Source organism: Dermacentor andersoni, chromosome 11 (assembly GCF_023375885.2).
Source record: "Dermacentor andersoni chromosome 11, qqDerAnde1_hic_scaffold, whole genome shotgun sequence".
Taxonomy (NCBI): Eukaryota; Metazoa; Arthropoda; class Arachnida; order Ixodida; family Ixodidae; genus Dermacentor; species Dermacentor andersoni.
The window spans coordinates 3,377,024-3,404,416 of NC_092824.1; the positions used below are offsets into that span (position 1 = coordinate 3,377,024).

The 27,393-nt window shown below is 46.9% G+C and overlaps 1 protein-coding gene across 5 annotated transcripts in view; it reads left to right on the forward strand.

Moving 5' to 3' along the window:
* Nucleotides 1–27,393, forward strand: part of Aldh-III (Aldehyde dehydrogenase type III) — a 232,690-nt gene that overhangs the window by 135,386 nt on the left and 69,911 nt on the right. For all 5 annotated transcript variants that reach the window (XM_055064319.1, XM_055064320.1, XM_055064316.1 and 2 more), the window contains exon 9: nt 13,852–13,967. In XM_055064319.1, the coding sequence (XP_054920294.1) occupies nt 13,852–13,967 (116 nt within the window). The remainder of the gene's footprint in view (nt 1–13,851; nt 13,968–27,393) is intronic.

A 27,393-nucleotide genomic window follows, 5' to 3' on the forward strand; every position in this document is an offset into this window, starting at 1 on the left:
GGGTTGCCCAGGAAGCTTCTCTCGACGTCCCAACAAGTCCTGGGAGGCTACCGGTTCCCCCACGGAATCAGAGACGACTGCTGACTGTGTAGACTCTGAAGTGATACAGTCAGACGAACTACTTAACTGATGCTGATGACTATGAAAGGACGATGTCACGACAGACAAGTCATCGGAATGACTATCCAGATTTGAATACGAGTACAAAAAGTTTCTGTCACTTGTACACAATGTACTATCTGCTGAATCCTTTATCACTAGGGTTAACTTAGACACATGCCACGTCTTCCCATCACTGAGTAGAAAAGTAGATGGTCCTATCTGAGCTTTCTCTGTACGAGGTTTACTGTACTTAAAAAATCCTTTCACCCGCCGTGGTTTGCTCAGTGGCTATGGTGTTAGGCTGCTGAGCACGAGGTCGCGGGATCGAATCCCGGCCATGGCGCCCGCATTTCGATGGGGGCGAAATGCGAAAACACCCGTGTACTTAGATTTAGGTGCACGTTAAAGAACCCCAGGTGGTCTAAATTTCCGGAGTCCTCCACTACGGCGTGCCTCATAATCAGAAAGTGGTTTTGGCACGTAAAACCCCATATATTATTAAAAAATCCTTTCTTGTTAAATCTAACTCTGACGGTGTCTCCCACCTTGATACGAGTTGCCTGAGCACCTCTACGTTTGTCTACGTACTGTTTAGTCTGCCACTGTTTCTGCAAGACCCTTTCTTGAACTTGAGGCACAAGACTGTCCTGTTCCCGTAGATCTACACAGAGCCACATGGTTCCATCCTTCTTGCGCACCACCACGAGTGGAGACACCCACTCAGAAGCCTCGACGTGCTCGATGACGTCGCAGTCCTCGAGACGTCGCAATTCATTTGTGACCTCGTCACGGAGAGCGAGGGGTAGTCGGCGCAACTTTGAAGATACTGGTTTCGCATCTTGCTGCCGATGAATTCGGTGCACAAAGTTGTTGATGAGACCCAACTCGTCACTGAAGAGGTGATCAAAACCCGGAGGCACACCTGTGGGGCTCTGTACTGAAGGAAGCGATGGTAGACGACATGTCAGCGACGTACCGTCGATCTGTATGCCCAAGTGTTGGATGGCGTCTAAACCCAGCAGTGATGTTCCTGTAGTCGTTACGTGGAACGTGACGGAGCATGACCTTTGGAAAAACTGGACAGTGGCTTGAAACAGGCCTTGAATGTCGATGCGTTGCTTGGAGAAATTTGTCAAGTCCACAGTTTGTGATATCCTGTGCTGTCAACCAAAGTGATTTCTAAAATCTTCGGCCGTTATGAATCACAGACACTCCCGTATCCACCAGCAGTTGCATGGACACGCCGTTAACTACGACCGGAACTTCCATATCTTTTTTAGTTTCAAAAGCGCTTACCGTCAAGACAGACGCGGACGGCTGCCCTCAGACGCGGACAAGACAGACGCGGACGGAAGAAGTCGGCCCTCTTTGCGGCTTCGCGGAAGAAGTCGGCCAACTTCATGGCCTCCCGGACTACGTCGGCCATCTTGGCGGCTCCCCGGAAGAAGTCGGCCATCTTGGCTCGTCGACGGAGCGCCAAGTTGAGCTGCCTCGATTCGTTGTATTTTTTCGGAGTCGAACGCGCGGTTCGCTCGATGCAGAGCTTCTAGAGCGCGTCCAATTTCTTCTGCCTTGTCCAGGGACGAGGTTTCACCATGCGCTAATAACTTTTCGCGAACGCTGACGTTCGCTACCCCATGTATGATTTGGTCTCGGACGCACTCGTAGGTTGTGCCGAAGTTGCACTGTACTGCCTTCTCCTTCAATGCGGTCACGAATTCCAGGAATCCTTCTCCCTCCAACTGCCTTCGACTGGTGCATTCGTGCCTCTCCGCCAGAATATTTGTTGACGTGGCGAACAGCCGGTCAAGCCGCTGCAAGAGTTTCTGGAACTCTGACGCTGGCGGGACCGCACCACTTGACGCTGCGCCGGTCGACTGCCTTGCTGCTTCACTTGACGCTGACGCTGCGCCGGTTAACTGCCTTGCTGCTTCCTGCTCCTCGTCTGCAAAGTACTTTCGCTGTCCCTCACGCCCGAGAGCGCTGACGAGCGCGGACGCTCGTCGTGCGTCCGTCCAGTGGCCACCGCCGGCCGCTTCGAGGTGGGCCTGAAAAATTTTTTTCCATCGATACCATGAAATTAACGGTGGCCCGGGCACTTCAAAAAAAACGGGAAGGTTCGCCGTAAAAGAAACCATGCCCGGTAGCGTGCAGGAGACAGTGCAGGAGGCAAGCCGGAGCTCGCAGCAGGAATGGGGCAAGGAAGAACAAGGGGGCGAGAAGTCCTAGGCTCGGAAGCCTCGCGACGCCAAGTGCGTCAGCGGCGTTTGCAGGCCGTACAAACACGTAAGGGACGCTTCACTTTCGAAGTTCGTTGGTTTCCCGGGGCTTTGGTCGGAACCGCTGCGGGAATCCCATCCTCGTCGCCATAAGATGTTGTGTTCGCAGCGGCAGGCAAGCGGGGGCCCCCGACCAGCGAACGTGCAGCGAGCGCCGACGCAGAGAGGGAGACATGAAGCCAACTGCTCTTGATGAAAACCGGACAAGGACTGAGCCGGCTCGCGGCTGTTTATTACTAAAAAGGGGCTTCACACGCCAGATGACACCTCCATATTGGTCCTAGCTCGTCACATGACAGAAGGGGGTGCGCCATCTAGCTAAACTACTAGAAACATAAGTGTATGATAACACAGAGATCTGGCAGGGGGCAATACTATACTACAGACCTCAAGTCTGGCTACCTGCAAATAAAATTCGTCGAAACGGATCGCGAAAAGACCGCCTTCATCACGCCAGATGGCCTTTATGAGTTCAAAGTTATGCCAGTTGAACTGTGCTCGGTGACTGCAACATTCCAGCGCGTGATGGACACGGTTTTAGCAGGATTGAAGTGGCATACCTGTCTTGTTTACTTGGATGACGTCATCGTCTTCGCCGGAAATTTCGATGATCACCTTAGGCGGCTTGTGACAGTGCTGTTGCAACTGGGGGTCCGAAGACGGGGGATCCACTTTTCTCGTGGAGGAGTGAGGTGAACTGGAGAGTCTGTGTCTGATATTCAGGACGTTGGACAGACAAGTATATATTTACATACGTACAAGAAAATGAAATGAAATACAGAAAAGTTGAAGTTGTAGTCGCCGATCACTCACGCCATCCGTAGCTCCTTTTATGCCTTGCATGATCATTGTTTAGTCACATCCCCCAATCCGTCATCAGGAGGCCGATGACATCAGGTCCCATCAATCCGGTGTCAGGAGGCCGATGACATCAGGTCCCACCAAACCGGTGTCACGAGACCGACGACATCAAGCCCCACTAATACAGAGGTAGGTTGCCCTTTTTGCCGACTCCGATCGTACTCTGACAGGCGATGGCCAGATCATCGCACTGACACCGTCTCCGGCTTGGACACGCCAGTTTGCGCTGCTGACAGGTGACAGCCGTATCATTGTTAGTTGCTCAAACCTCTCCTGAACGAGGTATTCCCTTGCTGGCCATAATTCATTTCCATGCATTTCCCATGCTGGCCATAAACCATTTTGACGAGGGCATCGGCCTGTTCCCCATAATCTTGCAAACCATGACCGAAAGGTGTCGCGGGGCGAATAGCCAATCACAACAGTGTTAGAGACCATCAAGTCATCAGCGCTTACTCTGAAGCTGGAAAAGTGCCGCCTCGCTTACGATGGGCTTCTGTTTCTAGGCCACGTCACGCAAAAGACAGCTGCCATCGCAAAGTTCCCGCAGCCCATTGACAAGAAAGGCAGTGCGTAGATTCCTTGGCATGTGTGCCTACTACAGGCGCTTTGTCAAGGACTTTTCACACATCGCGGAGCCGCTAACACATCTAACTGAATGTGATGTCGAGTTCAAGTGGGAAACGCGGCAGGCCGATGCATTTCAAGAACTCAAATGACGCATGCAGTCGCCGCCGGTACTTGCGCACTTCGTTGAGGACGCCGATACCGAAATCCACGCTGACGCCAGTAGCCTCGGTGCCTCAGTGCCTGACGCCTCGATGCCGTCCTAGTCCAGAGGAAAGACGGACTTGAACGGGTGATATTTTATGCTAGCCGGTCGCTGTCAAAAGCGGAAGGCAATTATTCTACGACTGAAAAGGAATGCCTCGCCATCATTTGGGCTACAGCAAAATTCCGCCCTTACCTCTATGGCAGGCCATTCATAGTCGTCAGCAGCAATCACGCGTTGTGTTGGCTAGCGAATTTAACGGATCCTTCTGGACGACTGGCGTGGTGGAGCCTCAGACTACAAGAATACGACATCACTGTAACCTACAAGTCCGGACGAAAACACTCGATGCCGATTGCTTATCACGCACCCCCATTGACCCGCCGCCGCAAGACGACGAGAATGACGACGCCTTCCTTGAAATGATAAGTGCGGAAGGCTTCGCTGAACAGCAACGAGCAGACCCGGAGCTATAAGGCCTCATAGAGTATTTAGAAGGGTATACTGACGTTGTCTCTGAACCATTCAATTGCAGATTGTCTTCGTTCACAATTAAAAACAACCCACCCATGAAGAAGAACTTCTCACCAGTCCACACCAACAACATTCTTGTTGTTCCGTTGGCGCTGCATCCAGAAGTACTGCACGCCTGATATGACGATTCGACCACTGGGCACCTTGGATTCTCCCGTACTCTATCGAGGATACATGAAAAGTACTACTGGCCGCGCCTGACCACCGCTGTCACCCGTTATGTCAAGGCATGTCGAGACTGTCAGCGACGCATGACACCGCCGACAAGGCCAGTGGGATTACTACAGCTGATCAAGCCTCCTTGCCAACCTTTTCAGCAGATCGGGATGGATTTGTTGGGACCATTTCCGACGTCAACATCTGGAAATAAGTGGATCGTCGTGGCGACGGACTACCTCACCCCCTTCGCTGAAAGTAAAGCCAGTCCTAAGAAAATAGGCTGTGAGTGGACGTCGTAGGGCTTATGCAGTTCCTTGATTCGTTGAACGGACTGTTTCCTTGTTGTCTTCGTGAAGCCATCCAAGACTGTCAAGAAACACAACCTCTCTCTGAATTCACCCTCTTTTTGTTTATCTTTAAGTGCTTCTGTACATGCTTCTATACATGGGAGACGTGGGAACAGTACTCTGCCGCGGTACGAGAGTAAATAATGTCATCGACATAAACATTGCAGAAATCTCCAATGGAATCTTTAAGTACACCGTTCACCATGCGCTGAAATTAAGTGCCCGAGTTCTTCTAACCAAATGACAGATGGTTGTATTCATATACATCAAATGCCGTTATTAATTCCGTTTACTTCCTTGATTTTTCCTGGAGGGGTACCTGAGTAACCTTTGCACAAATCGATTCATGAGAACCTTTGGCATACTCCAGTATCATTAATGGTGTTGTCAATCAAAGGCATAGGGAATGGATACAGCTTTGTTTGGGTGTTGATTTGCCGATAATCAGTACACAGTCGTAGTGAACCATTTTCTTTAGGGACAATAGTTATGAGTGATGCAAAAGGTGTTGTTAAGGGCCTTATTATTCCACTGTTCAACATTTGTTGCAGCTCTTGTTTCAGCCATGTTTTCTTTTCATGAGAAATCCTGTAGGGTGTTTTTCTTGCAATAGTCATGTCACGAAGTTCACAAGATATTTTAGGTACAGAAGCTGTAAGTGGCTATTTATCGAGACATACAAGTTCGGGAAAAATTGTCTATATATGATTAGCACATCTGGCAGTCCTCATTTGTGTCAGTCTGGACACTTGAAACCAGGGAGGCTAGAATCACTTCATATTTATCTATTTTATTTATTTATTGGCCACGGTGGCCGCATTTCGATGGGGGCAAAATACGAAAACACCCGTGTATTTAGATTTAGGTGCATGTTAAATAACCCCAGGTGGTTAAAATTTCCGGAGTCCTCCACAACGGCGCGCCTCATAACCAGAAAGTGGTTTAAAGCCCCATAATTAATTTTTTTTTTATTTATTCGAATACCTACATTGCTCTTATCGAGCATTGTTGTAGGAGAGAGGCTGTACAGAAATGAAATTAGATTATAACTGTTCAAGAGTTAACATGGTATGGTGCAACTAGATAATGAAGAGATGCGCTCAGTACAGGACATCGCACAAGTGCGCAAAACATGTGCGCAGTACGTAGCACTAGCAAAGAAGTAGCGGAACCGAATCAGCTTCACAAGGCATCAATGTCACCATAAAAATAAGCACAATTTTTCACTGACAAAAAGGATAGTATAAATATAAGTACAAATACAATATGGGAAAATGACAAAAAATTATATATTCATGTAAATAGGACAGTCGTGGTATAAGGAACAAAATTGAAATATTGAACATGAGACACTGCAAATTAGTAAACTGGAGCACGCTCGGTGAAGTCGCTGTCTCCTAGACTTCGATTTGTTCTTCATGTCCGGCTTGATATTACGTGACGTACGGTTGTCCCGCTGTAGTAGTAGCAATTTGTACTTTTATCCACATCCTGTCAGCTGCGCCAAATGTAACATAATGGATCGGAGACTGATCAACTGTTTACTGTTTAAATTTGATCTTCTTCCTCTCTCTCTTCGCTTCCTCTTCTTCTTTTGATTGGGACATTACAGCTCGTTTATTCGGCCCTTGTTAGTATGGAAAATCACATACTTCAGACTCGTTTCTGGTCTTTGCAGGCGTATGCATTTGGTGCCAAACTCTTGCTAATTTGTATGTATATGGTCACACAGCGGTTCATTTTCACAACCATCAGAGTGGTGTGAATGCGGGGCACCACAATGATGCAACACAAAAAAGAAAGAGCAGCCCTAGCGTCCAATTGAAACAGTGTCTTAGTTTGTATTGTCATCAGCGTGACCCATGCAGGGCCACTGTTGTTTGCCACTACACATACCAACGCGGCAGGTGCATGCCTCTATATCTGCATAGCTGTCAACCATGACTGCATCCAGTTCAGTTCCTTAAAGACCCCGATGTTAGGAGTGTTACATAAGTTACAACATGTTACATTACATGTTGCTGTTTTATTTAATAGCAACTTCAATTAGCTTTTGCAAAAACATCGATAGACAACCTACAGATGCAACTTGATAGGGAAGGCCACCCTGGTGTTATGCCGCCTGTGAGAAAAATGCGGCTGAAAAAAATAGCAGTTAGGGAGTGCGAAACTTCAAGTGGATGGCCCATAGAGTTTCATACCATAATTACTAGCAGGAAGAGCTGCAAACATGGAAATGATGGGTAGTACATGGATTTGCCCAAACTTGCTACTTCTGGCTTCAAACGGCTTTGTAACTTTGTAAACTTGTCATTTTCAACAAAGTAGTGTGTAATGAATAATTAAATAAAGATTAATAAAATTGCCTGATGACAGGATTCGAACACAGGACCTCTAGCACAGAAGCACAATATTGAAATCATTACGCTATAGATGCATGCATCAACATGAGGCATAGAACACCCTTATAAATTTCTTGCGGGCAAGCCAGCATGATGAGGTACTTGGCACATTTCGATTTGGCCACCTTGACAAGCTTAACGCTTCAATCAGTAGCAATTGTGTGTGTTTGCAGAGTCTTATGCACTTAGAAAAGTATAGATTGCTTTGAAATTTGAGCCAATAAAGGCCGGTAAAGCGAAGTAAACAAAGCCACAAGAACGTCTGAATCCACAAGCACAAAGATCAGACAAATTCACGTACACTGCCCATCATTCCCATGGTGGCTGAACAATCGCAGTGCCAGAGTGCCTGCTAGTAATTATTGTAGGAGACTCTATGGGATAGCTGGTACTGTGTGATTTACATTTCAGAGTACACTGTGAGGTGCCTGATGCTGTGAGCAGTAGAAAAACTTATGCTAATCACAGAGGCTGGAAATACAATGGCAACGAGAAAGAAGAGATAAGTTGCTTTTGGCTTTCAAAGCTGATACACTGGTATCGTTAGAATGGGAAGAATAAATGAACCTGGCGGTGTGGTGTTGAAGTTATTCGAGATTATTTTTTAAATATTCTTGGTATTGGTTCCAGATGCATATTCTAGTTTTAGTCTGAGATGCGTTTGCTAGGCATGTAACTTCACATGTTTCGAAGCCATACGTAAATGACTTCTTAAGAATCACAGTGTTTTGTTAGCTGATGATGCAGTGAAAGCAAGTGGCAGTAATGCAGGAGTTCCAAGCAAGGTCGTTTTTAATAGCGTGATGCTGAAATACTTAAATGACTGTAAGGAATCTACCTGGATGTTATGACAAGTAACGAAAATGAAGGAGGTTAACACTGCAGTTAAAGGACACAAGTTTGAAATTGTTAGGATGTCAACCATAGTAATTAGTGACCATGGTTTCGTTGCAGCAGTTGTGGCAAACAGTAGTTTAGTTTTTACTGAATGCGCACATTGGCCTTTGAACAGTGTGAATGTCATCTGTGTAGTCGCCATCTGCATGGAACTGCGTGGTCACACAGTAGTAAAACGCATGTCTCAGTTGAAGGTGCAGGTCTTGTGTCATGGCCACACCACGAAGGAAGTTGCAAGGCCTTCACCAAGCTAATCTGTCACGAGATGATGATAATTGCAGCTTCGGAACTGTTGTTGTGCAAAATAAATATAGGATTTGTTGATTCTTTCATTCAGAAAGGCTTGTTGATTTAGTGAGAATTTGTTTATTGTTCTGTCGATATCCTCAATAATTAAACATTTGGTCAGTCCTGTGAAATCGGGACGAAGTTTTACTGTAATTTCAACTTGACTGGTCAGCATGCATCCACCGTTGGCTGCACTGCCTGCGCAGCACTGAGGAAAAATTGTTGCTGCCGATTTCCTGCTGAGCAGAAATGGCAACTCAGAATGAAGGATTTACCCTAGTCTAACTTGCACCATTTGATCAGTATGAATATTGCCTGTACATTGCAACCAAATTCAAAACTGAAAATGCATTCACAGTTTTGGCAGCAGCCTGTCATTAGAGGCAGCATCATAGCCATTCTTATCACAAGATGATGACAAAGCAAGTTTTCACATTGTTTGCAGTGACAACACACCACTTTTTATTATGAAAGCTTGTTTGAAAGAGAAGTGAATTTACATGGTAAGCTAGCAGTAACAAAGCTGCATCTCATGTTTTTAATGCGGTTATCATTCTTTGCAAACTTCACCCACTTTGTGGTGTGTCTGTCTGTTAGTATATCAAACCTCTTTTACTCCAAAATGGGTCATTAAGTAGTCCATCGTATTATAGGTAGAGCATTGGGCTGCTGTGCTAAGGGAACTGGCTTTGCTGCCTCTTCAGTGACTAAAAACATTCTTTAAAATTTATCTGGTGCTGGGCGGAACTTAACTCACGTCATATATATTCAGGCACTCTTGTTTGCCTATTCTGATGGGTGCTTTGCACATTGACAAAGACGACGACAACGGTTTTGCCTGGCTCTGCTTGTGCTGACCTTGGCCACTTGGCACAAGTACCAACTCTTCATGTGGGAATCAAATCTGCTGATATTGAAGGCCTCATATAGTGCATGCGATTGTGCTTAAAAAAGTCACTACAGACATTTACAGACAAACGATAATGATTGTAAGTTAAGCACTGATAATTGCACCATAAATCTACTAGATAATCATGCCACATTTTGTGGTACATAAACGACCACAGGTAACGATTTCAAAAAATTGAATCGAGCAATACAGAAGGTTGTACAGTTGACCGCAAAAAGGGGGGAAAAATGAAAAAAAAAATAATGGGGAGATTTCTTTTCATGCTCAAACTACCTAAAGGCCAATGATTTTGGCGATATCATGGTGCCATGTGTATAATTGGCTGCATTTGTTGCATGTCTCGTTTCATGTACTCAACTGCTTCACACATGCTCTCATAATTTTCATGCATATGTAGGCATGCTTTAAAATTTGGCATTGGGATTATTTAAAGGGGCCCTGAAACACTTCTTGAACATCGTAAGAAAACATTGCACATCTGTCGCAGAGGCTACTGTAAAGATGCGAGCCAAATATTACTGCCCTGGATGCAAAAGGGAAATTGCAACCTCATGTCAAGCACAGCAAAGAGTTGCTTGCTATCAATTCCACAATGTCATTGCGCAGCATCATCGCAAGCAGTTGTACCCAGCAAGGCTGATAGCTGATCTTGCAGTCGTGAAAGTATTCTCAGCAATGCATAATTGTTAATTTTGAATTAAATAAATGAAACACATAGATCTCACACGCGATCTTAAAAGGACAGAAGACGTCTTTGCACTGACAGTTTACATGACAACTGTGCTTAGCTGCATCTGCTGTACGTGGCCTTGGACTGTGGGAGATATAGGGGGTTCTCCTCCGTACTCTTGGGACAAAGGAACGACAACACAGTAGTGCAAACAATCACGAGGGCATTTATTGCACCTTTCATAGATCCATGCCTGCTAGCCGAGTTGCTATCCACAAAACATGCCGATGGACGCGCAACAAATCTAGAAGTCTGACTCACCGCGACCGGAAAACGAGCGAATATGTTCACCCCATGCTGGATCCAAACGCCTGGTCGTTCGCGTGTTCGGTCACGCCAACGGTGGCGCGTTCGAAGGCGGCCACGCGAGACGGTCTCGCAGAAGCATGGGTCGGCGCGCACGCGGGACGTCCACGCTGTCCCCCGACCCGCCGGGAAAGAGGAAGCGCCTTGTCTTCCGGCGCCCAAGTAACCTCGCCTGTCGGCGGCGTTAGCAGCTGCGCAACACTAGCGCCATCTGTCGCACTGTGCTTCAACCACTCCGACCGCCGCGGGCGCCAGGCCACACGGCGGGCGAAGCCGCCCTGCAGGAGACACGCTATGCGGGAAAAACATCAGGGGACGCGCGAGAGTCGCGCATCCCCACATCCCCCCAACCTTAGATCACTACATATTCCGGTGAAACATTTCACACAGTCTAACATCAACACGTGCTTCGTGAACAAGGTGGTACATGCAACAGTGGCCGCGCCGGGGAAATGTCCACACGCTGTCCATAACATGCGAGCCGACTGTCCTTGGGGTACACCGCTGGCGTCCGCCGGTCACAGCAGCAGCTTTGCAGACTCAACGGCAAGATTCCGGGCCAGGACTCCGGAAATGGCGACGCAGTAGTTGGAACGAGCAAGCGTCGCTCGCGCCGACACGCCCTGCTGGCAAGAGCCGCCGCAGCTGTCTGTGACCGCCGGCTCTTTTGTCCGCCGCCGAGGGTTGTGAGCTGGATGCAAGAGGCCGCCGAAGTCGCTGCGCCGAACTGGCCACAGCATCACCATCGCCCGGGGTGACTCCAATGACGCCGCGTAGACTCAACACATTCGGCAAACGCTACAGTAGTGCAAGGGAGAGGAATTCTGCATGCGCATCGCCCACGTGGTACGATGTTCAACTCGGCTAGCAAAAGATCGGGCAGCTACTCGGATGCTAAGTTCACGTGAACGAAGCTCGCTTCCTTGATCCGAACGAGTAATTTCAATTCGTGCGAGGCTAAATAGAATGAGGGAAGCAAATTGCAACGCCTCAACGCTACGGTCCACCAGGTTGTGTCCCTCCACGTGCGTCAGGCAGCTTCGTAAAGCCTTAGGCCTAAATCGTCGCTACCCTGACAACAACCGGCATCCAAAAACAACACCCAAAATGGGCGCAAAACAGGCAGCCGCGAGGAGACGCTAGCTCTGTGAGGTGGTCCTGCTCCGCTCGGTACACACAGCATCCGAGTTGACGGCGCCCACCGTCCCAGACGGTGTCGGAGCGCCCGGTGCCAGGCCGCAATACCAGTCAGCCCGTCGTGGCACCCGTGGCCCGCGGCCACCCGGCTCCCAGAGCCGCGACTTCATCCGAGTCAAAGAGATAGTAGAAGCTATTTACATAAGAAATTCGGACCACCCACGAGGCTTCCGTACTCACTCGCTTCAGGCTTGCCACTGCTCCGTGGGCGCTCAGCCTCGCTCTCCCAGGATGCAGACCACGTGGCTCTCGTACTGACGAATGTCATTAAAGAAAAACACTTGCGAAAAGGCTTAGCATGTTGATAAGTTCAAACACACTACAACCACCGTCGCCTCGCTCAAGAAAGCACGCCGCCGACGCTAGCGATCAAAATCCACGCTAGGCCTACGCTTCGGTTCAAACAAAGGTCTCGAACGAAGCAAAACTGTTAAATCTATCGTCCGATGCCCCCAAGAGGCCCCACGTTGGGCGCCAGATGTGGGAGATAAAGGGGGTTCTCCTCCGTACTCTTGGGACAAAGGAACGACAACACAGTAGTGCAAACAATCACGAGGGCATTTATTGCACCTTTCATAGATCCATGCCTGCTAGCCGAGTTGCTATCCACAAAACATGCCGATGGGCGCGCGACAAATCTAGAAGTCTGACTCACCGCGACCGGAAAACGAGCGAATATGTTCGCCCCATGCTGGATCCCAACGCCTGGTCGTTCGCGTGTTCGGTCACGCCAACGGTGGCGCGTTCGAAGGCGGCCACGCGAGACGGTCTCGCAGAAGCATGGGTCGGCGCGCACGCGGGACGTCCACGCTGTCCCCCGACCCGCCGGGAAAGAGGAAGCGCCTTGTCTTCCGGCGCCCAAGTAACCTCGCCTGTCGGCGGCGTTAGCAGCTGCGCAACACTAGCGCCATCTGACGCACTGTGCTTCAACCACTCCGACCGCCGCGGGCGCCAGGCCACGCGTCGGGCGAAGCTGCCCTGCAGGAGACGCGCTATGCGGGAAAAACATCAGGGGACGCGCGAGAGTCGCGCATCCCCACAGGACATATCAACGGTACGCTGTGTAGTATAGTTTATTGCAGCCGCCACAGGTTGCTGTGACGAGCCCTTTTTCCACGCAGCATTCGACTTTTGGGTGAGGCTTTGCCCTCTAGGCTTTTCTGCTGTGTAGGTTCTAGCATGCTAGCGAGGACAAAAGGAGAGAGAAAGTTGGGTATTGGTGTGATAAATCCACTTGTATTTGAAAGATTTGAAAACTTTTTGCAGCAGGAGATTCGTGAGGTGACGTCCTTTAATGATGAGGGCATTCTATGATTAGTTACAATATTGTTTCAGGGCCCCCTCAGCAACCGCTCAATTTCTTTTGGAGATAGTTGTGCAATACTAGTATGTAGCTAAGTGCTACAAAGGAAACCCATACAGATTCCACGAAAGAAAAGCTTCGCAGTTGAATAAAAATTCATCCTGGTCCGGGACTCGAACCCGGGACCACCGCCTTTCCGGGGCAGCTGCTCTACCATCTGAGCTAATCAGGCGGCTAGCAGATGGCAGGTGAAGCCGAATTTATCAACAACTCAGAAGCAAAGGCAAGAGTCTGACGTAATAGTTCTGCGGAAACACGCAAGGTGGAGAGAAGTAATTAATAAAGGGAAAGTGAGACATCCACCCGAACATAGCTAAGTGCTACAAAGGAAACCCATATGGGGTCCTTGAACGAAAAGCTTCGCAGTTGAAGAAAAATTCGTCCTGGTCCAGGACTCTAACCCGGGACCACCGCCTTTCCGGGGCAGCCGCTCTGCCATCTGAGCTAACCAGGCGGCTAGCAGATGGCAGGCGAAGTCGAATTTATTAATTACTTCTCTCCACCTTGCTGGTTTCCGCAGAACTATTACATCAATACTAGTAGATAAAGCAAAATCTCGTCCACATTGGGTACTCTCATGCAGCATGTATAAAACCTTAAAATGAAAACAAGTACAAGCTGATTTAATCTGTTTCTACATACTACTTGACCTAAGTCTGTGAAACATCTCCTATGCTTCATACCTTGCATGATTTCTTTTGCAGGGAGAAGCCACTGACGCTGTATGTGTTCTCATCACAGCAGAAGGTCATTGACCGTTTCATGTATGAAACCACAAGTGGCAGCATTTGTGCCAATGACACCTTGGTTCATCTGTCTGGTGAGTGGGATCTTGACTGGATATCATGCTGCACACGCTGCTGTCATCACAGACTCTGATGCCCATCTTATATGGGCAATGTGGGTCACTAGATGCTACCGTATAAATTGATTGGCCCTACTAACTAAAATTCTAAGAATGACCTTCAAGAACTTCATTTGTGTATTTGAAGCACAGTAATCTTGCCTATGCAGCACATCAAAATACAATGCTTTATGCGCTTAAACTCTATTCTGCTCAGAATGTACTTCAAGTCACGGCTGTTTGTGTGTGTGATTGTTCCTCTCCAGGTAGCGCTTGTTGTGGATGTAGTCACGGAGGAAATCCTCAGCCTTATCCATGTTGCTACTATTCCAGTAGTCGTGTGGATAGCCCAATTTCTTAGCGTCGTTTTCCTGGTGAATCTTGTCCACCTCCACTTTCAGCCCCTTCTTGTATTCCTCATCGGCTTCATCCTGTAGTGCCTCACTGTGCTTCACTGTCTGCAGCAGTAATCCGTCATCCACGTCACCATCCTCAAAGTCAGCAAGGGCCATCTTGAAGCTCCTTTTCAACTGCTCTTGGCAGCAGTAACCGAACGCACAGACCAGCGATACTGCTGGAGAGGACTTCCAGTCAGTGTGCCTTGACAGTACTTGATAACCAAGTAAGCATACCGTCTTGCTCCAGCCATTGTCATTTCTATTGGCACCGAAACAACCGCTGACGTAGAAGGCGTCGTCAAGGGCAACCAATGTCTACTGCTTAGCCATGAAATTTGTGTCGCAAAAGGGATCGCTTGTCTGCACGGAGGAAAAGCTAAAGTGATGCTGACAAACTTCAGCCAGGAGCTCAAGCACATCAGCGAGGGCACAGTAATAGCATACATCGATGAAATTATGGAAACCAGCAATATATTTATCCTCTCGGATTCTGTCTGATCTACATCAGGGGTCAAAGTTCTGGAACCAGTCTTAGAAATAAATCCAAGTCTTTCTGTGAGTAAGCAGCAACAGCTTAAAAGTCTGCTCCGATGATACAAAGACTGCTTTTTGACTTCATCGTGTATTTCACAAACACCAGTTGCAAGGCATTGCATTAAAATCAAAGAATCCGCTCGACCACTCCGTCAGAGCCCTTAGAGTTTTGACGTGTGAATGTAAAGCTAAAGGCACCAAGTCGATGAAATGCTGCACGACGACATCATCCAGCCATCATAAAGCCCGTGGGCATCTCCTGTAGTCTTGGCAAAGAAAAGGGACAGAACACTATGTTTCTGCATTGGTTATCATCGAGTGAACAAATGATCAAAGAATCAAATGAAATCAAACTTTCTTCCAACATTCGGGATGCTGAGGGCCGTGGTCAAAAAGCCTCTACACAGGCTTGACTAGAATCACAACTCAGTACAAATGGCAAGGACAGGGAAATACAGCAACATAAGGATGCATTTAAGGCAAAAAAAATAAGAAATTGTGCATAGTCAACCAAACAATAATCTCAGATGAATTATAAGTACAGATCCAAAAGAAACTTAATTTAGAAGGACATATACACCCTCTCATGCATAGATGACGCATTGGATCAGATCTGCGATGCTAAGTACTTCTCGTTGATGAATCTCGAGAGTGGTTACTGACAAATAAATAGAAGTCTACAAGAGGGATAGCAAGAAGTCCGCCCTCATCACGCCGGACGGCCTCTACGGTCATGTCATTTGGACTGTGCTTGGCACCTGCAACATTCCAGTGCATGAAGGACACGGTGGTAGCAAGGATGAAGGGGCAGGCCTGTCTTGTTTACTTGAGTGATGTTGTCGTCTTCGTGGGAAATTTCGACGATCGCCTTAGGTTGTTGTTACAGTACTAGAGGTCATCAATTCATCAGGGCTCACTTTGAAGCCAGAAAAGTGCCGCTTCACTTACAATTAGCTTCTATTCTCGGCCACGTCATCAGCAAATCTTGAGTCCACCCTGATCTGCAGAAGACATCTGCCATCGCTAAATTTGCACAGCCCACTGACAAGAGGAGTGTGCAGGTTTCTCGGCTTGTGTGCTTTTTACAGGTGCTTCATCAAGAACTTTTTGCCCATCGCCGAGCCGTTAAACTTTCTCACGAAATCAGATGTCTAGTTTAATGGGAAACGCCGCAAATCGAAGCATTCGAAGTGCTTAAATGATGCCTGCATTCCCCACCAGTACTCGCCCATTTCGATGAAGATGCAGACACCAAAATCCACAGCGACGCAAGTAGCCTAGGCCTCGGCACTGTCCTAGTCCAGAAGAAAGACGGATTTCAATGGATCATTGCTTACACTAGTCGGTTGCTGTCTATGGAAAAACAATGCCTTTGCCATAATTTGGGCTTTTATGAAATTCTTTCTTTGCCTTTAAGGCAGGCCCTTCAAAGTCATAAGCAAGCACCATGCCTTGTGTTGGCTGGCAAACTTAAAGGACCCTTCAGGACGCCAGCAAGACTGCTACAGCACATCGAGCCTCCTTGCCGACAGTTCTAACAAATTGGGATGGACTTATTCGGCCATTTCCGATGTCAACATCTGGAAATAAGTGGATCGTCGTGGCTACCGACTACCTTACCCGATATGCCGAAACGAAAGCCCTGTCTAAAGATAGTGCTGCCGAAGTGGTGAAATAATTCGTCAAGAATACACTGCTATGACATTGTGCTTCAGAATTGCTCATCACCTACTGAGGAACGGCTTTTACAGCGAAGCTCACGTAAGCAATTCTGCAACACAGTCGGTCAAGCCACAGGAGGACAACTGCCTACAACCTGCAGACAAATGGTCTTACAGAGAGGCTACACAGGACCCTTGTCGACATGCTCGCAGTGTACGGTGACGTCTAACACAGGATGTAGGATGCCGTCCTGTCATACGTAACCTTCGCTTACAACATGGTGGTGCAAGAAACAATGCAGGTGGCACCATTCAAGCTGCTTTACGGAAGAAACCCGACGACGACTCTCAACGCCATGCTGCCGCACGTCACCAACGAAGAGAATCTTGACGTCACCACCTATCTCCAGTGCGCCGAAGAAGCCTGACAGCTCGCCCACCTGCAGATCAAGAACCAGCAGAGGACTGAGAGTCGACACTACAACCTTCGGCGACGGTAAGTCGAGTACCAGCCCTGCGACTGTATTTGAGTTTGGACCTCAGTATGCCAACAAGGACTTCGCGAGAAGCTATTATGCCAAGATTTTGGACCCTACAAGATCATCTGATTAATTGGCACACTAGACTATGAGGTCGTGCCAAACGGAATTTCGCTATCACAGCAGCGCCACTCACGACCTGAAATAGTCCATGTTGTGCGACTTAAGCCATTCTACCAGCGCTGACAAATTTTGGGACTCTGTTTCTTTGTTCCTTTTTCTTTGCTGAGTGTACTCTTGTTTTTTTCGCTCTCCTGTTATATTTGTAGCATTGGGACGATGCTTTTCAGGAGGAGGGAATTGACACGTGTATTTGTTTATCTTTCTTGGGTGACCGCTTTCTCACCGGCTAACAAAGGTTAAATGTTATCGCTCAGGGCAGGACGCACCTGCATGATTGGAACTTACTGGAATGTTATCGATGGTTCAATGTGTTGTCTTTTGTCACCAAACCTTGTGTAATCTGATTGTATGCGCGACGCGAATTGTGTAGTACTTTCTGGAGGATGTGCGGGTACCAGCGATTATTCTGGAACCTTCGATGACTAATGTAAAAAGTGGACGCGCTTGCCCCGCAGATCAGATTTCGGCAATCACCGACTATGTTCGCTGCTATCATTGTGCTTTGAGTTTAACTTACTTCTGTGGGCACGTGTTCACCCAATAAAAAGTGAGTTTCATCATTCGCAGTTTTGCAACATCATCGTCACTCCAACATGACAATATAGGCCAGACTGGGACCACATTCAGACTTCATTTATATCACCACAGAGATCATGCCCACGTGCTACCAAATCTTCCATTTTCAAAACATCTCCAGAGCATTCATTCGACAAAAGATGTGTTGCCTTTCTCCAGTCAGGCTTCCACGCAGCTCATGAACAGCGTCAAAGAGACTCAAGTTTGATCCACAAATTTAGAACAGTTGCACACAGCGTAAATGGAACACATAAGAAACCTCTCATTTCTTTGTGCATAGGTTACAGTAACTAAATAACTGAATCATTGCATATGCAAACCGAATACGTGGCAATGCTGTAAGAGTGTCCACTACTCAACTGGGAGTGTGGACTGACTTGGCCTCGCTGCATTGTTCTGGTCCACGTTACGGCACTTTGTTTTTCTTTTTAATTTGCCATATTACTACATATACTGTCTTTCTTTCTGTCTACATTGCTTTTTCTACTGTGTTCTATTCCTTTTTTTTACCATCAGTTCCCAGTACCCTTCTGATGTGACTCCTCTCCTGCCTATTTTTTCCCCTCTGCTTTATTTTTATATTATTTTTTACACATTCTTCTTATTTATCAGCAGTGTCTTTGTTTGGTCAGGACATCACAAAATGGTTTGCATGTTCATCTACCACCTAGAAATACGCAAGCTGCTCACTTCCTGACCCCATGACACCCGTCTTAGGGAAGGTGTCAATGACCTAAACACTGCCAATGATGAGGGGCGTGACTCTGCGAATGCGTGGTGAATATCCTTGTTACCAAAAAGTAATCTCTTTAGTTTCAAATATGTATCAACATCAACATATATGAAGAGACTGTGTTGTGAGAATTTACTCCCTTGAAATGTTGGTCGTTGTTGGTACAGCGGAATCTCGATGATACGAATCTCACGGGGTCACGAAAAATATTCGTATTAGCCGATATTCGTATCATCGAAACAATTAAAGCTAGCTAAATTAAAAGAGTCGGAGGTGAACTCACTCAGGCACACGTACGTAAGAAGCATTTATTTCTTGAAGAAAAAGTGTCAAATGTCCTTCTGCCTCTTTTTCTTTGTCAGGTCACTTAGCAGACTTTGTTCAAATCCATAAAAATGCGTGCACGTGTCGTCGCTGATTTCATCCGCGGCCATAGCATGCCTCAGTACTTCGAGCGCGTGCAGCGTTTCAGCCACCGATGGTGGTCCTTTGCCGTTGCCCACGTCTAGCACAAAGAACGCGGTCTGAAGCACAGCAGCTATTCCGTCCGATGGCACGCGGAAAAGGAGGGAAAGCACAAAAGCACCAAAAGCGCCACCGCTTCAAACTCTTCGCGCTCAGTCGCGGCCTCCGCGACTGAGCACCGCGTCCACGCCTCCACACCAAAAGAGAAAGGGAGAAATTGCGTGACTGCGCGCTCTTCTCTTTCGTGGCTGTCGGTGGGGCGGCGTTTGTTAAGGCGAAAGCTTCGGTTCATGCTCGCGGTCGCGTTTGTCCATGCGCTGGAATCGGGCCAACTGTGGCCTCTCCTCTGCGCAGCGGTGCGACCTCCTCCCTTCCTTAGCGACCGGCGCGCTGATGGGGGCGCCGCTGTGCATAGCGACTGTGACATCACACAGTAGTGGTAGAATGAGCGCGCGCATCGGCCATGCGTCGGCGGTGGCAGCTGCACCGCCGCTCCTTCGCCAGACGTCTCGTAGTCGAGTGAGTGAGACGCATGGCTCCGAAGCGGGCCAGTGATTCCGCGCCAAGCGGTTCGGGGAAGCGGCAGCGGATGCCGGATTCCCCCAACACCGAATGGCAGAAGAACAAGGAGCGAATGCGCATGCGACGACTGAACATGTCACCAGATGCGAAAGCAAGGGAGGCAGAACGGAAACGCCAACAGCGACTGATTAGATCGCTGGGTACCAAAGGCAGGGAAGCAGAACGAAAGCGGCAGCAGCGACAGACGATATCACTGAACACCAAAGCGAATGAATTAGAGCGCAGATGGCAGCAGCAACTGGCTATGTCACCGAACAGCAAAGCCAGGGAAGTGGAGCGCAGACAGCAGCAGCATCTGGCTTTCGCCAAGCACACTTTAGAATTTCTAGTGTCTTCGGTTATTTTCGTATCAACTGACGCGGGTCGAAAATTGATTCGTAACAACCGTTCTATAGCATATTTCAAAGTAATGGGGCTCGGCCGGGACCACAGTAAAATCGTATAATCCAGAAATTTGCATAAGCCGTGATAGTATCATCTAGATTCCATTGTAATGTTGGTAACAAACAATAGTGCTTGTGTTTCCTGTCATGGCGAAGGATATTAACAAAGCGCTCGAGGATTTTAAAAGAGAAATTCATGTTGAACTTCGAGGTTTCAAACAGTGTTGATCACTGTAGTGAAACTTGTGACAATGTCAACTTGCTCTCGCAAGAAATCAAGGCCTTGTGTGAGGAACTCGCAGCGACAAGGAAAACTAATGAGAAATTCATTTCAGAAAATAGGCAGTTACAAATGAAAGTAGAAGAGTTGGAACAATATACCCGTGCTAACAACCTTGAAATTAAGGGCGCACCTCATGAGGGAGAGCCACTTGACATTGTGAAAGAAGTATGTGCTGCTATTCGAGAGCCAGTTACCGAATCTGACATTGATACTTGCCATAGGGTGGGTACAAGTAAGCAAGGAAGTAGTAGTATTGTTGTATGTTTTGTGCGTCACGATAGACGAAATGCTGTCCTCATGAAAGCCAGGAAAGGCCCTTGGCTAAAACAATTAGTTTTAAGACTTCAGCTCCAATCTTTGTAAACGAAAACTTAACACAGCAGGGTAAACAATTACGTGGTGCTGCAGTGGCAAAGAAACGAGAAGTTGGCTGGAAATTTGTGTGGACGCAGGGAGGAAAAATCTTTGCAAGGAAATCGGAAGCATCAGAGAAGCTTAGAATCTGTTGTTGGGAAGATGTTGACAAGATGCGTCAATAGTTAATTTCATGACATTTTGGGTCTTGCGAGCTGCCTCAAGATGGCTAAGAAGGCAGGTTGCCAATATTATGACCAATATAGGCTCTGTCATACCTTGAACGGGTTGTCTAAGCAGTTTGCTGCATTTCATCTAAATGTTCGAAGTATTAAAAATAAAACAGATAGCCGAAGTTCTTTGAGCGTCTTGACATTAAATTTGATGTTTTGTTATTTACTGAATCCTGGTTAACTCCGAATGACAGACTGCCGCACTTTGTAGGATATGTTTATAATGGCATTGTCCATCCTTCTAACCGAGGCGGTGGAATTTGTCTGTATGTTAAAGATTCCCTCACCCATGATGTTACTGACGAAATGACCTGTATGACGCCTAGTATCGAATGTGTCACAGTGCATGTGCAAAATGTTATCGTTAAAGCTGTTTATCGACCTCCCGCAGGGTATATAAGTCTGAATTTTTTTATTTTGTGGAAACGTTACTGCGAAAAATCCATTTGATGCGTAGTCCATTTCTTATCATGGGTGATGTCAACATTGACATGCTCAGTGGGGATGCATCTTGTAAACAGTTGGAAACTATTCTCGATTCATTTGCTTGCTCAAATGTCATTACGCAACCTACTCGTCTTACTGACCACAGTGCCAGCTTACTTGACATCAGTATCACAAACACCCAAGAACAAAATTGCACTAGTGGTATGTTATCACTCGACATTAGTGATCACCTTCCTACCCCGCAGGGGCGTCTGCGCAAGCAGGCGTTTGGTGTGTTGCGACACCACGTACCCGAGCACACGAGGGTTGGACCCTCCCGCGTGTAGCCGTGCGCGGCTTAGCCGTGTCTGGAGAAAGGGGGATCCTGGGGGTTGAGCTGATGCTGGGTGTTTGGACCTTTAAGGCCCCCCAGCAGAGGCAACACACCTCTTCGGCCTCTGCTTCACACAGACGACACCTCCAGGCTGACCCACCTGGGGGAAATCGGCAGTTGCCTTTTCCTGTCCTCCTCTCCAATCTTCGTCTTTCTCTCCCACTTTTACATCTTTCCTGTCTTCTCTTCACTTCTTATCACTTCCGTATTTCCTGGCGGCAAGGGTTAACCGTGTGTAATATATTCTGCCTTGGGTATATTCATTAGGTTATAGTGGCGGTGTAAAGCTGGCGCCTGCAGATTTTCGGAACCTGCAGCGTCCCCTTGTTGGGCTCGGTGGTGGGTGGCTACCACCGCCGCCAAAATTTGAAACTATGTTATGGCAGAACCTTTCCCCCGCCTTCCAGATCGGCCTTCGAAACGAGGTCGCACCGAAGTACCTTTCGGTTTCACATTCAAAGTAAATCCAGAGACATTTCTGCGTTACCATGTCATGCACAGCGAAGGAACCACCCCAATGCGACAACTCTCCCCCTTCTTAGTGGCAAAATGCCTCAAAGAAAAAATTGGAGAAGACTACAAAGCCTCTAAAATGACAAGTGGAGACGTTCTCCTGGAACTTAAAAAGAAAGAACAATTGGAAAAGATGTCCGATCTCACCAGTATTGGTGACATCAAAGTAACGATCTCACCACATCGATCACTAAATACATGCAGGGGCGTGATCTCTGAAGAAGATTTCCTTAACTTAAGCGACGAAGAACTGCTCGAGGGTTTCCAAGAGCAAAACGTAATCAAAGTGCAGAGAATAACGATCAGGAGAAACGACGAACAAATCCCAACCAAACATGTGATACTTACTTTTGGCACAAGCATTCTTCCCAGTTCACTCGAAGCAGGGTATGTAAAAATCAACATGAGGCCATACATGCCAAACCCAAGACGGTGCTACAAGTGCCAAAAGTTCGGGCATGCATCACAATCATGTAGAGGAAAGGCAACATGCGCAAAATGTAGTGCCAATGATCACCCTTCGGACAACTGCAATGCTTCTCCGCGTTGCGCAAACTGCAAAGGAGATCATGCTGCTTATTCACGATCTTGTCCCCTTTGGCGGAAAGAGAAAGAAATAATTGCACTCACAGTGAAAGAGAAAATCTCCTTCTATGAAGCAAGAAAGAAACTATCTCACCTACCTCAAATGAGCTGTGCCAGTGTGGCGCAACAGGGGGCAGCACCACATCGGTTCCAGGGGTCACAGCTAGTGGACCCGTAGTACCTCCATGCGCCCTGTTGGTGGCAGCGGCCAGTGCTGTGCCATCGTCAGCTAAGGCGGGCCCCCAGACTGCTGTGACGCAGGGCCCAAGACTTAATCGAACTCCGAGGCCCATGACGAGCGTCTCACGGTCTCAGACCCTCGTTCGATCCTCCAGCGCCTCGGAGAAGGCTATGGAGATCGACCCAAAAACCACGGCGTCGTCGACGCCAAAGGACCAGCGCTCCCTGGAGCGTACTAAAAAAGACAAACATCTCGTAACTGCTTCATCAAAGGGTCAGGTAACCTGAACAGTTACCGCCCTTGTTTAGACTAGCTATCTTATCATTACATGTCACCTATAAACTTCTAAAACACACACATATAAGTGAACCGTTCTAATTGTTTGACAATGGCTTTCATCATCCATTGGAACTGTAGAGGTCTGCTACATAATTTAGGTGACATAAAAGACATAATAAATAAGTTCTCACCAGTGGCATTCTGCCTTCAAGAAACAAACCTAGGCCCCAAGAACAGTCAGATCCTTAAAGGTTTTACCGTTGTCCGAAAAGACCGCGAACACTCTAGCCGTCTGTCAGGAGGAGTCGCCATAGTCGTCCAGGGCGGCACCCCTACACGAAATGTTCAGCTGAATACCTCTTTCGAGGCTGTTGCCGTCACCATTCTATCCCATAAAACCATCACCATCTGTTCACTTTACATACCACCCCACACACATTTTACCACTAGACAATTGGAAAATCTAATACACCAGTTACCAGAGCCTTTTGTTTTAGTAGGAGATTTTAATGCCCATTGTACCCTCTGGGGCAGCGATAGAACAGACCAAAGAGGGCAAGTAATCGAAGATTTTATTTTGTCTAACAGCATATGTCTTTTAAACTCGGGTTCACCAACGTATTTTTCACCAAGCTCACACAAATTTAGTTGTCTCGATTTAGCCTTCTGCTCACCATCTGTCTTTAGTGATTTTAAGTGGGAAGTCCTCGACACTTCATATGGAAGTGATCATTTGCCGGCTTTTATCAAGCTAACATCCCCATTACCTACCCTAAACTCCAAGCCACGTCGCTGGAAAATACATCTTGCCGACTGGCCGCTTTTTGTGAAACACGCAAAACTCGAAGAAGTCTTTTCAAACGAACTCAGTGTAAATGAAATCAATGAAAAGTTCACTGCGGTTTTAATTTCAGCGGCAGAAAAGTCAATACCACAAACATCCAACCGTCTGCACAAAAAAATCTACCCCTGGTGGACTCCCGAGTGCACAGAACCAAAAAAGCTTCAAAATAGGGCCTGGGGCATGTTACGAAGACACCCCACCTACACCAACCTCTTACGCTTTAAGCAGGCCAAAGCCAAAGCACGATTTATCAGAAGGCAGGCAGAAAAATCATTGTGGAAAAAATACGTATCGTCCATAAACAGTTCAGTCATGTCTAAACGCATGTGGGAACAGGTAGGAAAGTTTCGGGAAGATCACTCATCTTACACAATACCGTTACTTACAAGTCCAGACACACAGACAACAATACAAGAACAGGCAGATATACTTGGCGAACATTTCCGTGGTGTATCCAGTTCAGCAAATTATACAAAGGAATTCTTACAGTACAAACAGTCTGCTGAAAAACAAAGGCTGCCCACTACTGGGGCATCAAACGAACCGTACAATTCCCCCCTCACACAACAAGAAATAAACAGAGTCCTTTCTGCAGGAAAAAACACAGCGCCAGGACATGACCGTATTCACTACGCCATGCTGGCTCATCTGTCCCAGGCATCTGTAGAAGCTCTCCTTAAATTTTTCAACATAATCTGGGAATCAGGTATAATGCCCGAAGAGTGGAAAAAAAGCTATAGTAGTTCCCTTTCTAAAAGCCGGTAAATCCCCAACATCCGCAAGCAGCTACAGACCCATTGCCCTCACGAGCTGTTTGGCAAAATCATATGAAAGCATTATCAATATCAGACTCTCATTTATTTTGGAATTAAGAAACCTCATAGACCCTCACCAGTGTGGATATAGAAAGGGTTGTTCAACTACTGACCATCTTGTCCGTCTTGAACATGAAATCCGACATGCATTTTTACACAAACAACACTGTCTTGCAGTTTTCTTCGATTTAGAAAAAGCCTATGATACCACATGGAGATATGGAATTTTAAGAGACTTGGCTGACCTCGGCATCCGTGGTAAAATTCTGAAATGCCTAACTGATTTCATGTCTAATAGAACATTTCAGGTACGTCTGGGTACAGTTCATTCTAATACATTTACGCAGGAAAATGGCGTTCCGCAAGGCTGTGTTCTCAGCACGACGCTGTTTATAGTAAAGATGAATTCAGTTAATAAGATTATACCGTCGTCTCTTATGCACTCCGTTTACGTAGACGATCTCCAAGTGGCTTGCCGTGCTTCAAATTTGACAACCTGTGAAAGGCAGCTTCAAATGACAATAAACAAACTTACACAATGGGCTAACAAAAATGGTTTCCGTTTCTCCACGCAAAAAACAGTTACTGTTTTGTTCTCTCAGAAACGAGGGCTACACAGCGATCCAGTCTTAAAACTGAACGACACCATAGTGCCGGTGAAACAAGACCATAAGTTTTTAGGAGTAACCTTTGACACCAAACTTAACTTCCTAACTCACATAAAAGCACTAAAGGTTAAAGCAAATAAAGCTCTTAATATCCTTAAAATTTTGTCTCATAAGCACTGGGGTTTCGACCGAACGTGCCTTTTACGTGTTTACCGGTCTCTTGTGCGTAGCCTTTTAGACTACGGCTCTGTGGTTTACGGCTCAGCCAGACAGTCCTACATCCAACGACTGGATCCGGTACATAATCTTGGACTGCGACTGGCAAGTGGTGCCTACTGAACTTCACCTATTCCAAGTTTATACGTCGAGTGTAATGAACCCTCCTTACAGCAGCGCAGAGCATTCCTCACTTTTTCCTACATACTCAGAATTCAGTCATCACCCCAACACATATGCTACAACATCCTCACACAATGCAACACACGCTTACACTACACAAATAAACCGAACACGATTAGGCTACTTGTCCTGCGGTATGAGCAATACTGTCAGGATTATGACATTCCCCACGAAGTCCTCCAGATTGCCAAGAAACCACAACGGTTGGCCCCGTGGTACGATTTCACACACTTATGTGATTGGACGTTAACACATTTAAAGAAAAGAGACATCCCACACGAACACATTATACAAGAATTCCGTGCACTTCAGGACAAATATCAATATAACATGCAATATTACACTGATGGCTCTAAAACAAAAGCTCACGTGGGTGTGGGGGCCGTAGCGGAAAATTGGGAAACAAGTATTCGATTACCACAACACGCTTCTGTTTTCACGGCTGAAGTTTACGCTATCTGGGTTGTTGTTAAAAAGATTATAACTGATAAACACAAACATGCAGTCATATACACTGACTCTTTAAGCTCACTGAAGGCTCTACAGTTGAAATCTGAGTGTGAACCCCTGATAGGAGACATTTTAAACATGTTGATGCTTAACGAATACGGGAGGTCAATTTGTTTCTGCTGGGTCCCAAGCCATGTTGGGATACCAGGTAACGAAGCAGCTGATAGATGTGCATTGATGGCAGCGCACAAAGATATTACAAACACAAAACTCCCATATAATGATAGCATCCGTGCAATTAGAAAAGCCTTCACGGTAAAATGGCAACGCGAATGGGACCGTTGTGCCGACAACAAGCTCCATCTCACGAAACCCATAGTTGGCGAGTGGAAGTCATGCTATCATCAGGAGCGGTTCATCGAAGTAGTTTTATGCCGACTACGCATTGGGCACACACACCTCACGCACAATTACTTACTTACGAAAGAAGACACACCAGCATGCGAGAAATGTCAACAGCCACTAACAGTTATGCACATATTACTCACATGTACGCAGACTGAAACACACAGATGAACACTTTTGCACAAATTATATCAACTACACATACCTTTACACCCTGCTCTGATTTTAGGTGATGATCCGCTAGTCCCATTATGTGACGTCCGTAAATTTCTACACGACGCTGGATTTTGACATAAAATATAGATTACTAACACAGCCTTTTTCTTTACAAACTGGATTTTAAAACACCTCGTGTTTGGCGCAGCATAGCCTTAGCTGCTTTTGCGCCATTAAACCCCATTTAACTAACTAACTAACTAACTAACTGATCACCTTCCTATCTTTACATTTTTGCCGCTTGCCAGCGACAGGCTCGACTCTCATGAAAAGTCGAGCTATCGTAAGATAAATTCACATCTGCTACGCCAATTTTATTATGCGCTGGAAGATACAAACTGGAACCTGCTTTACGCAGAAAGTGACCCTGACAAATCATACCGCCTTTTCTTTCACACGCTTAAGGCCATCTGCGATAGATGC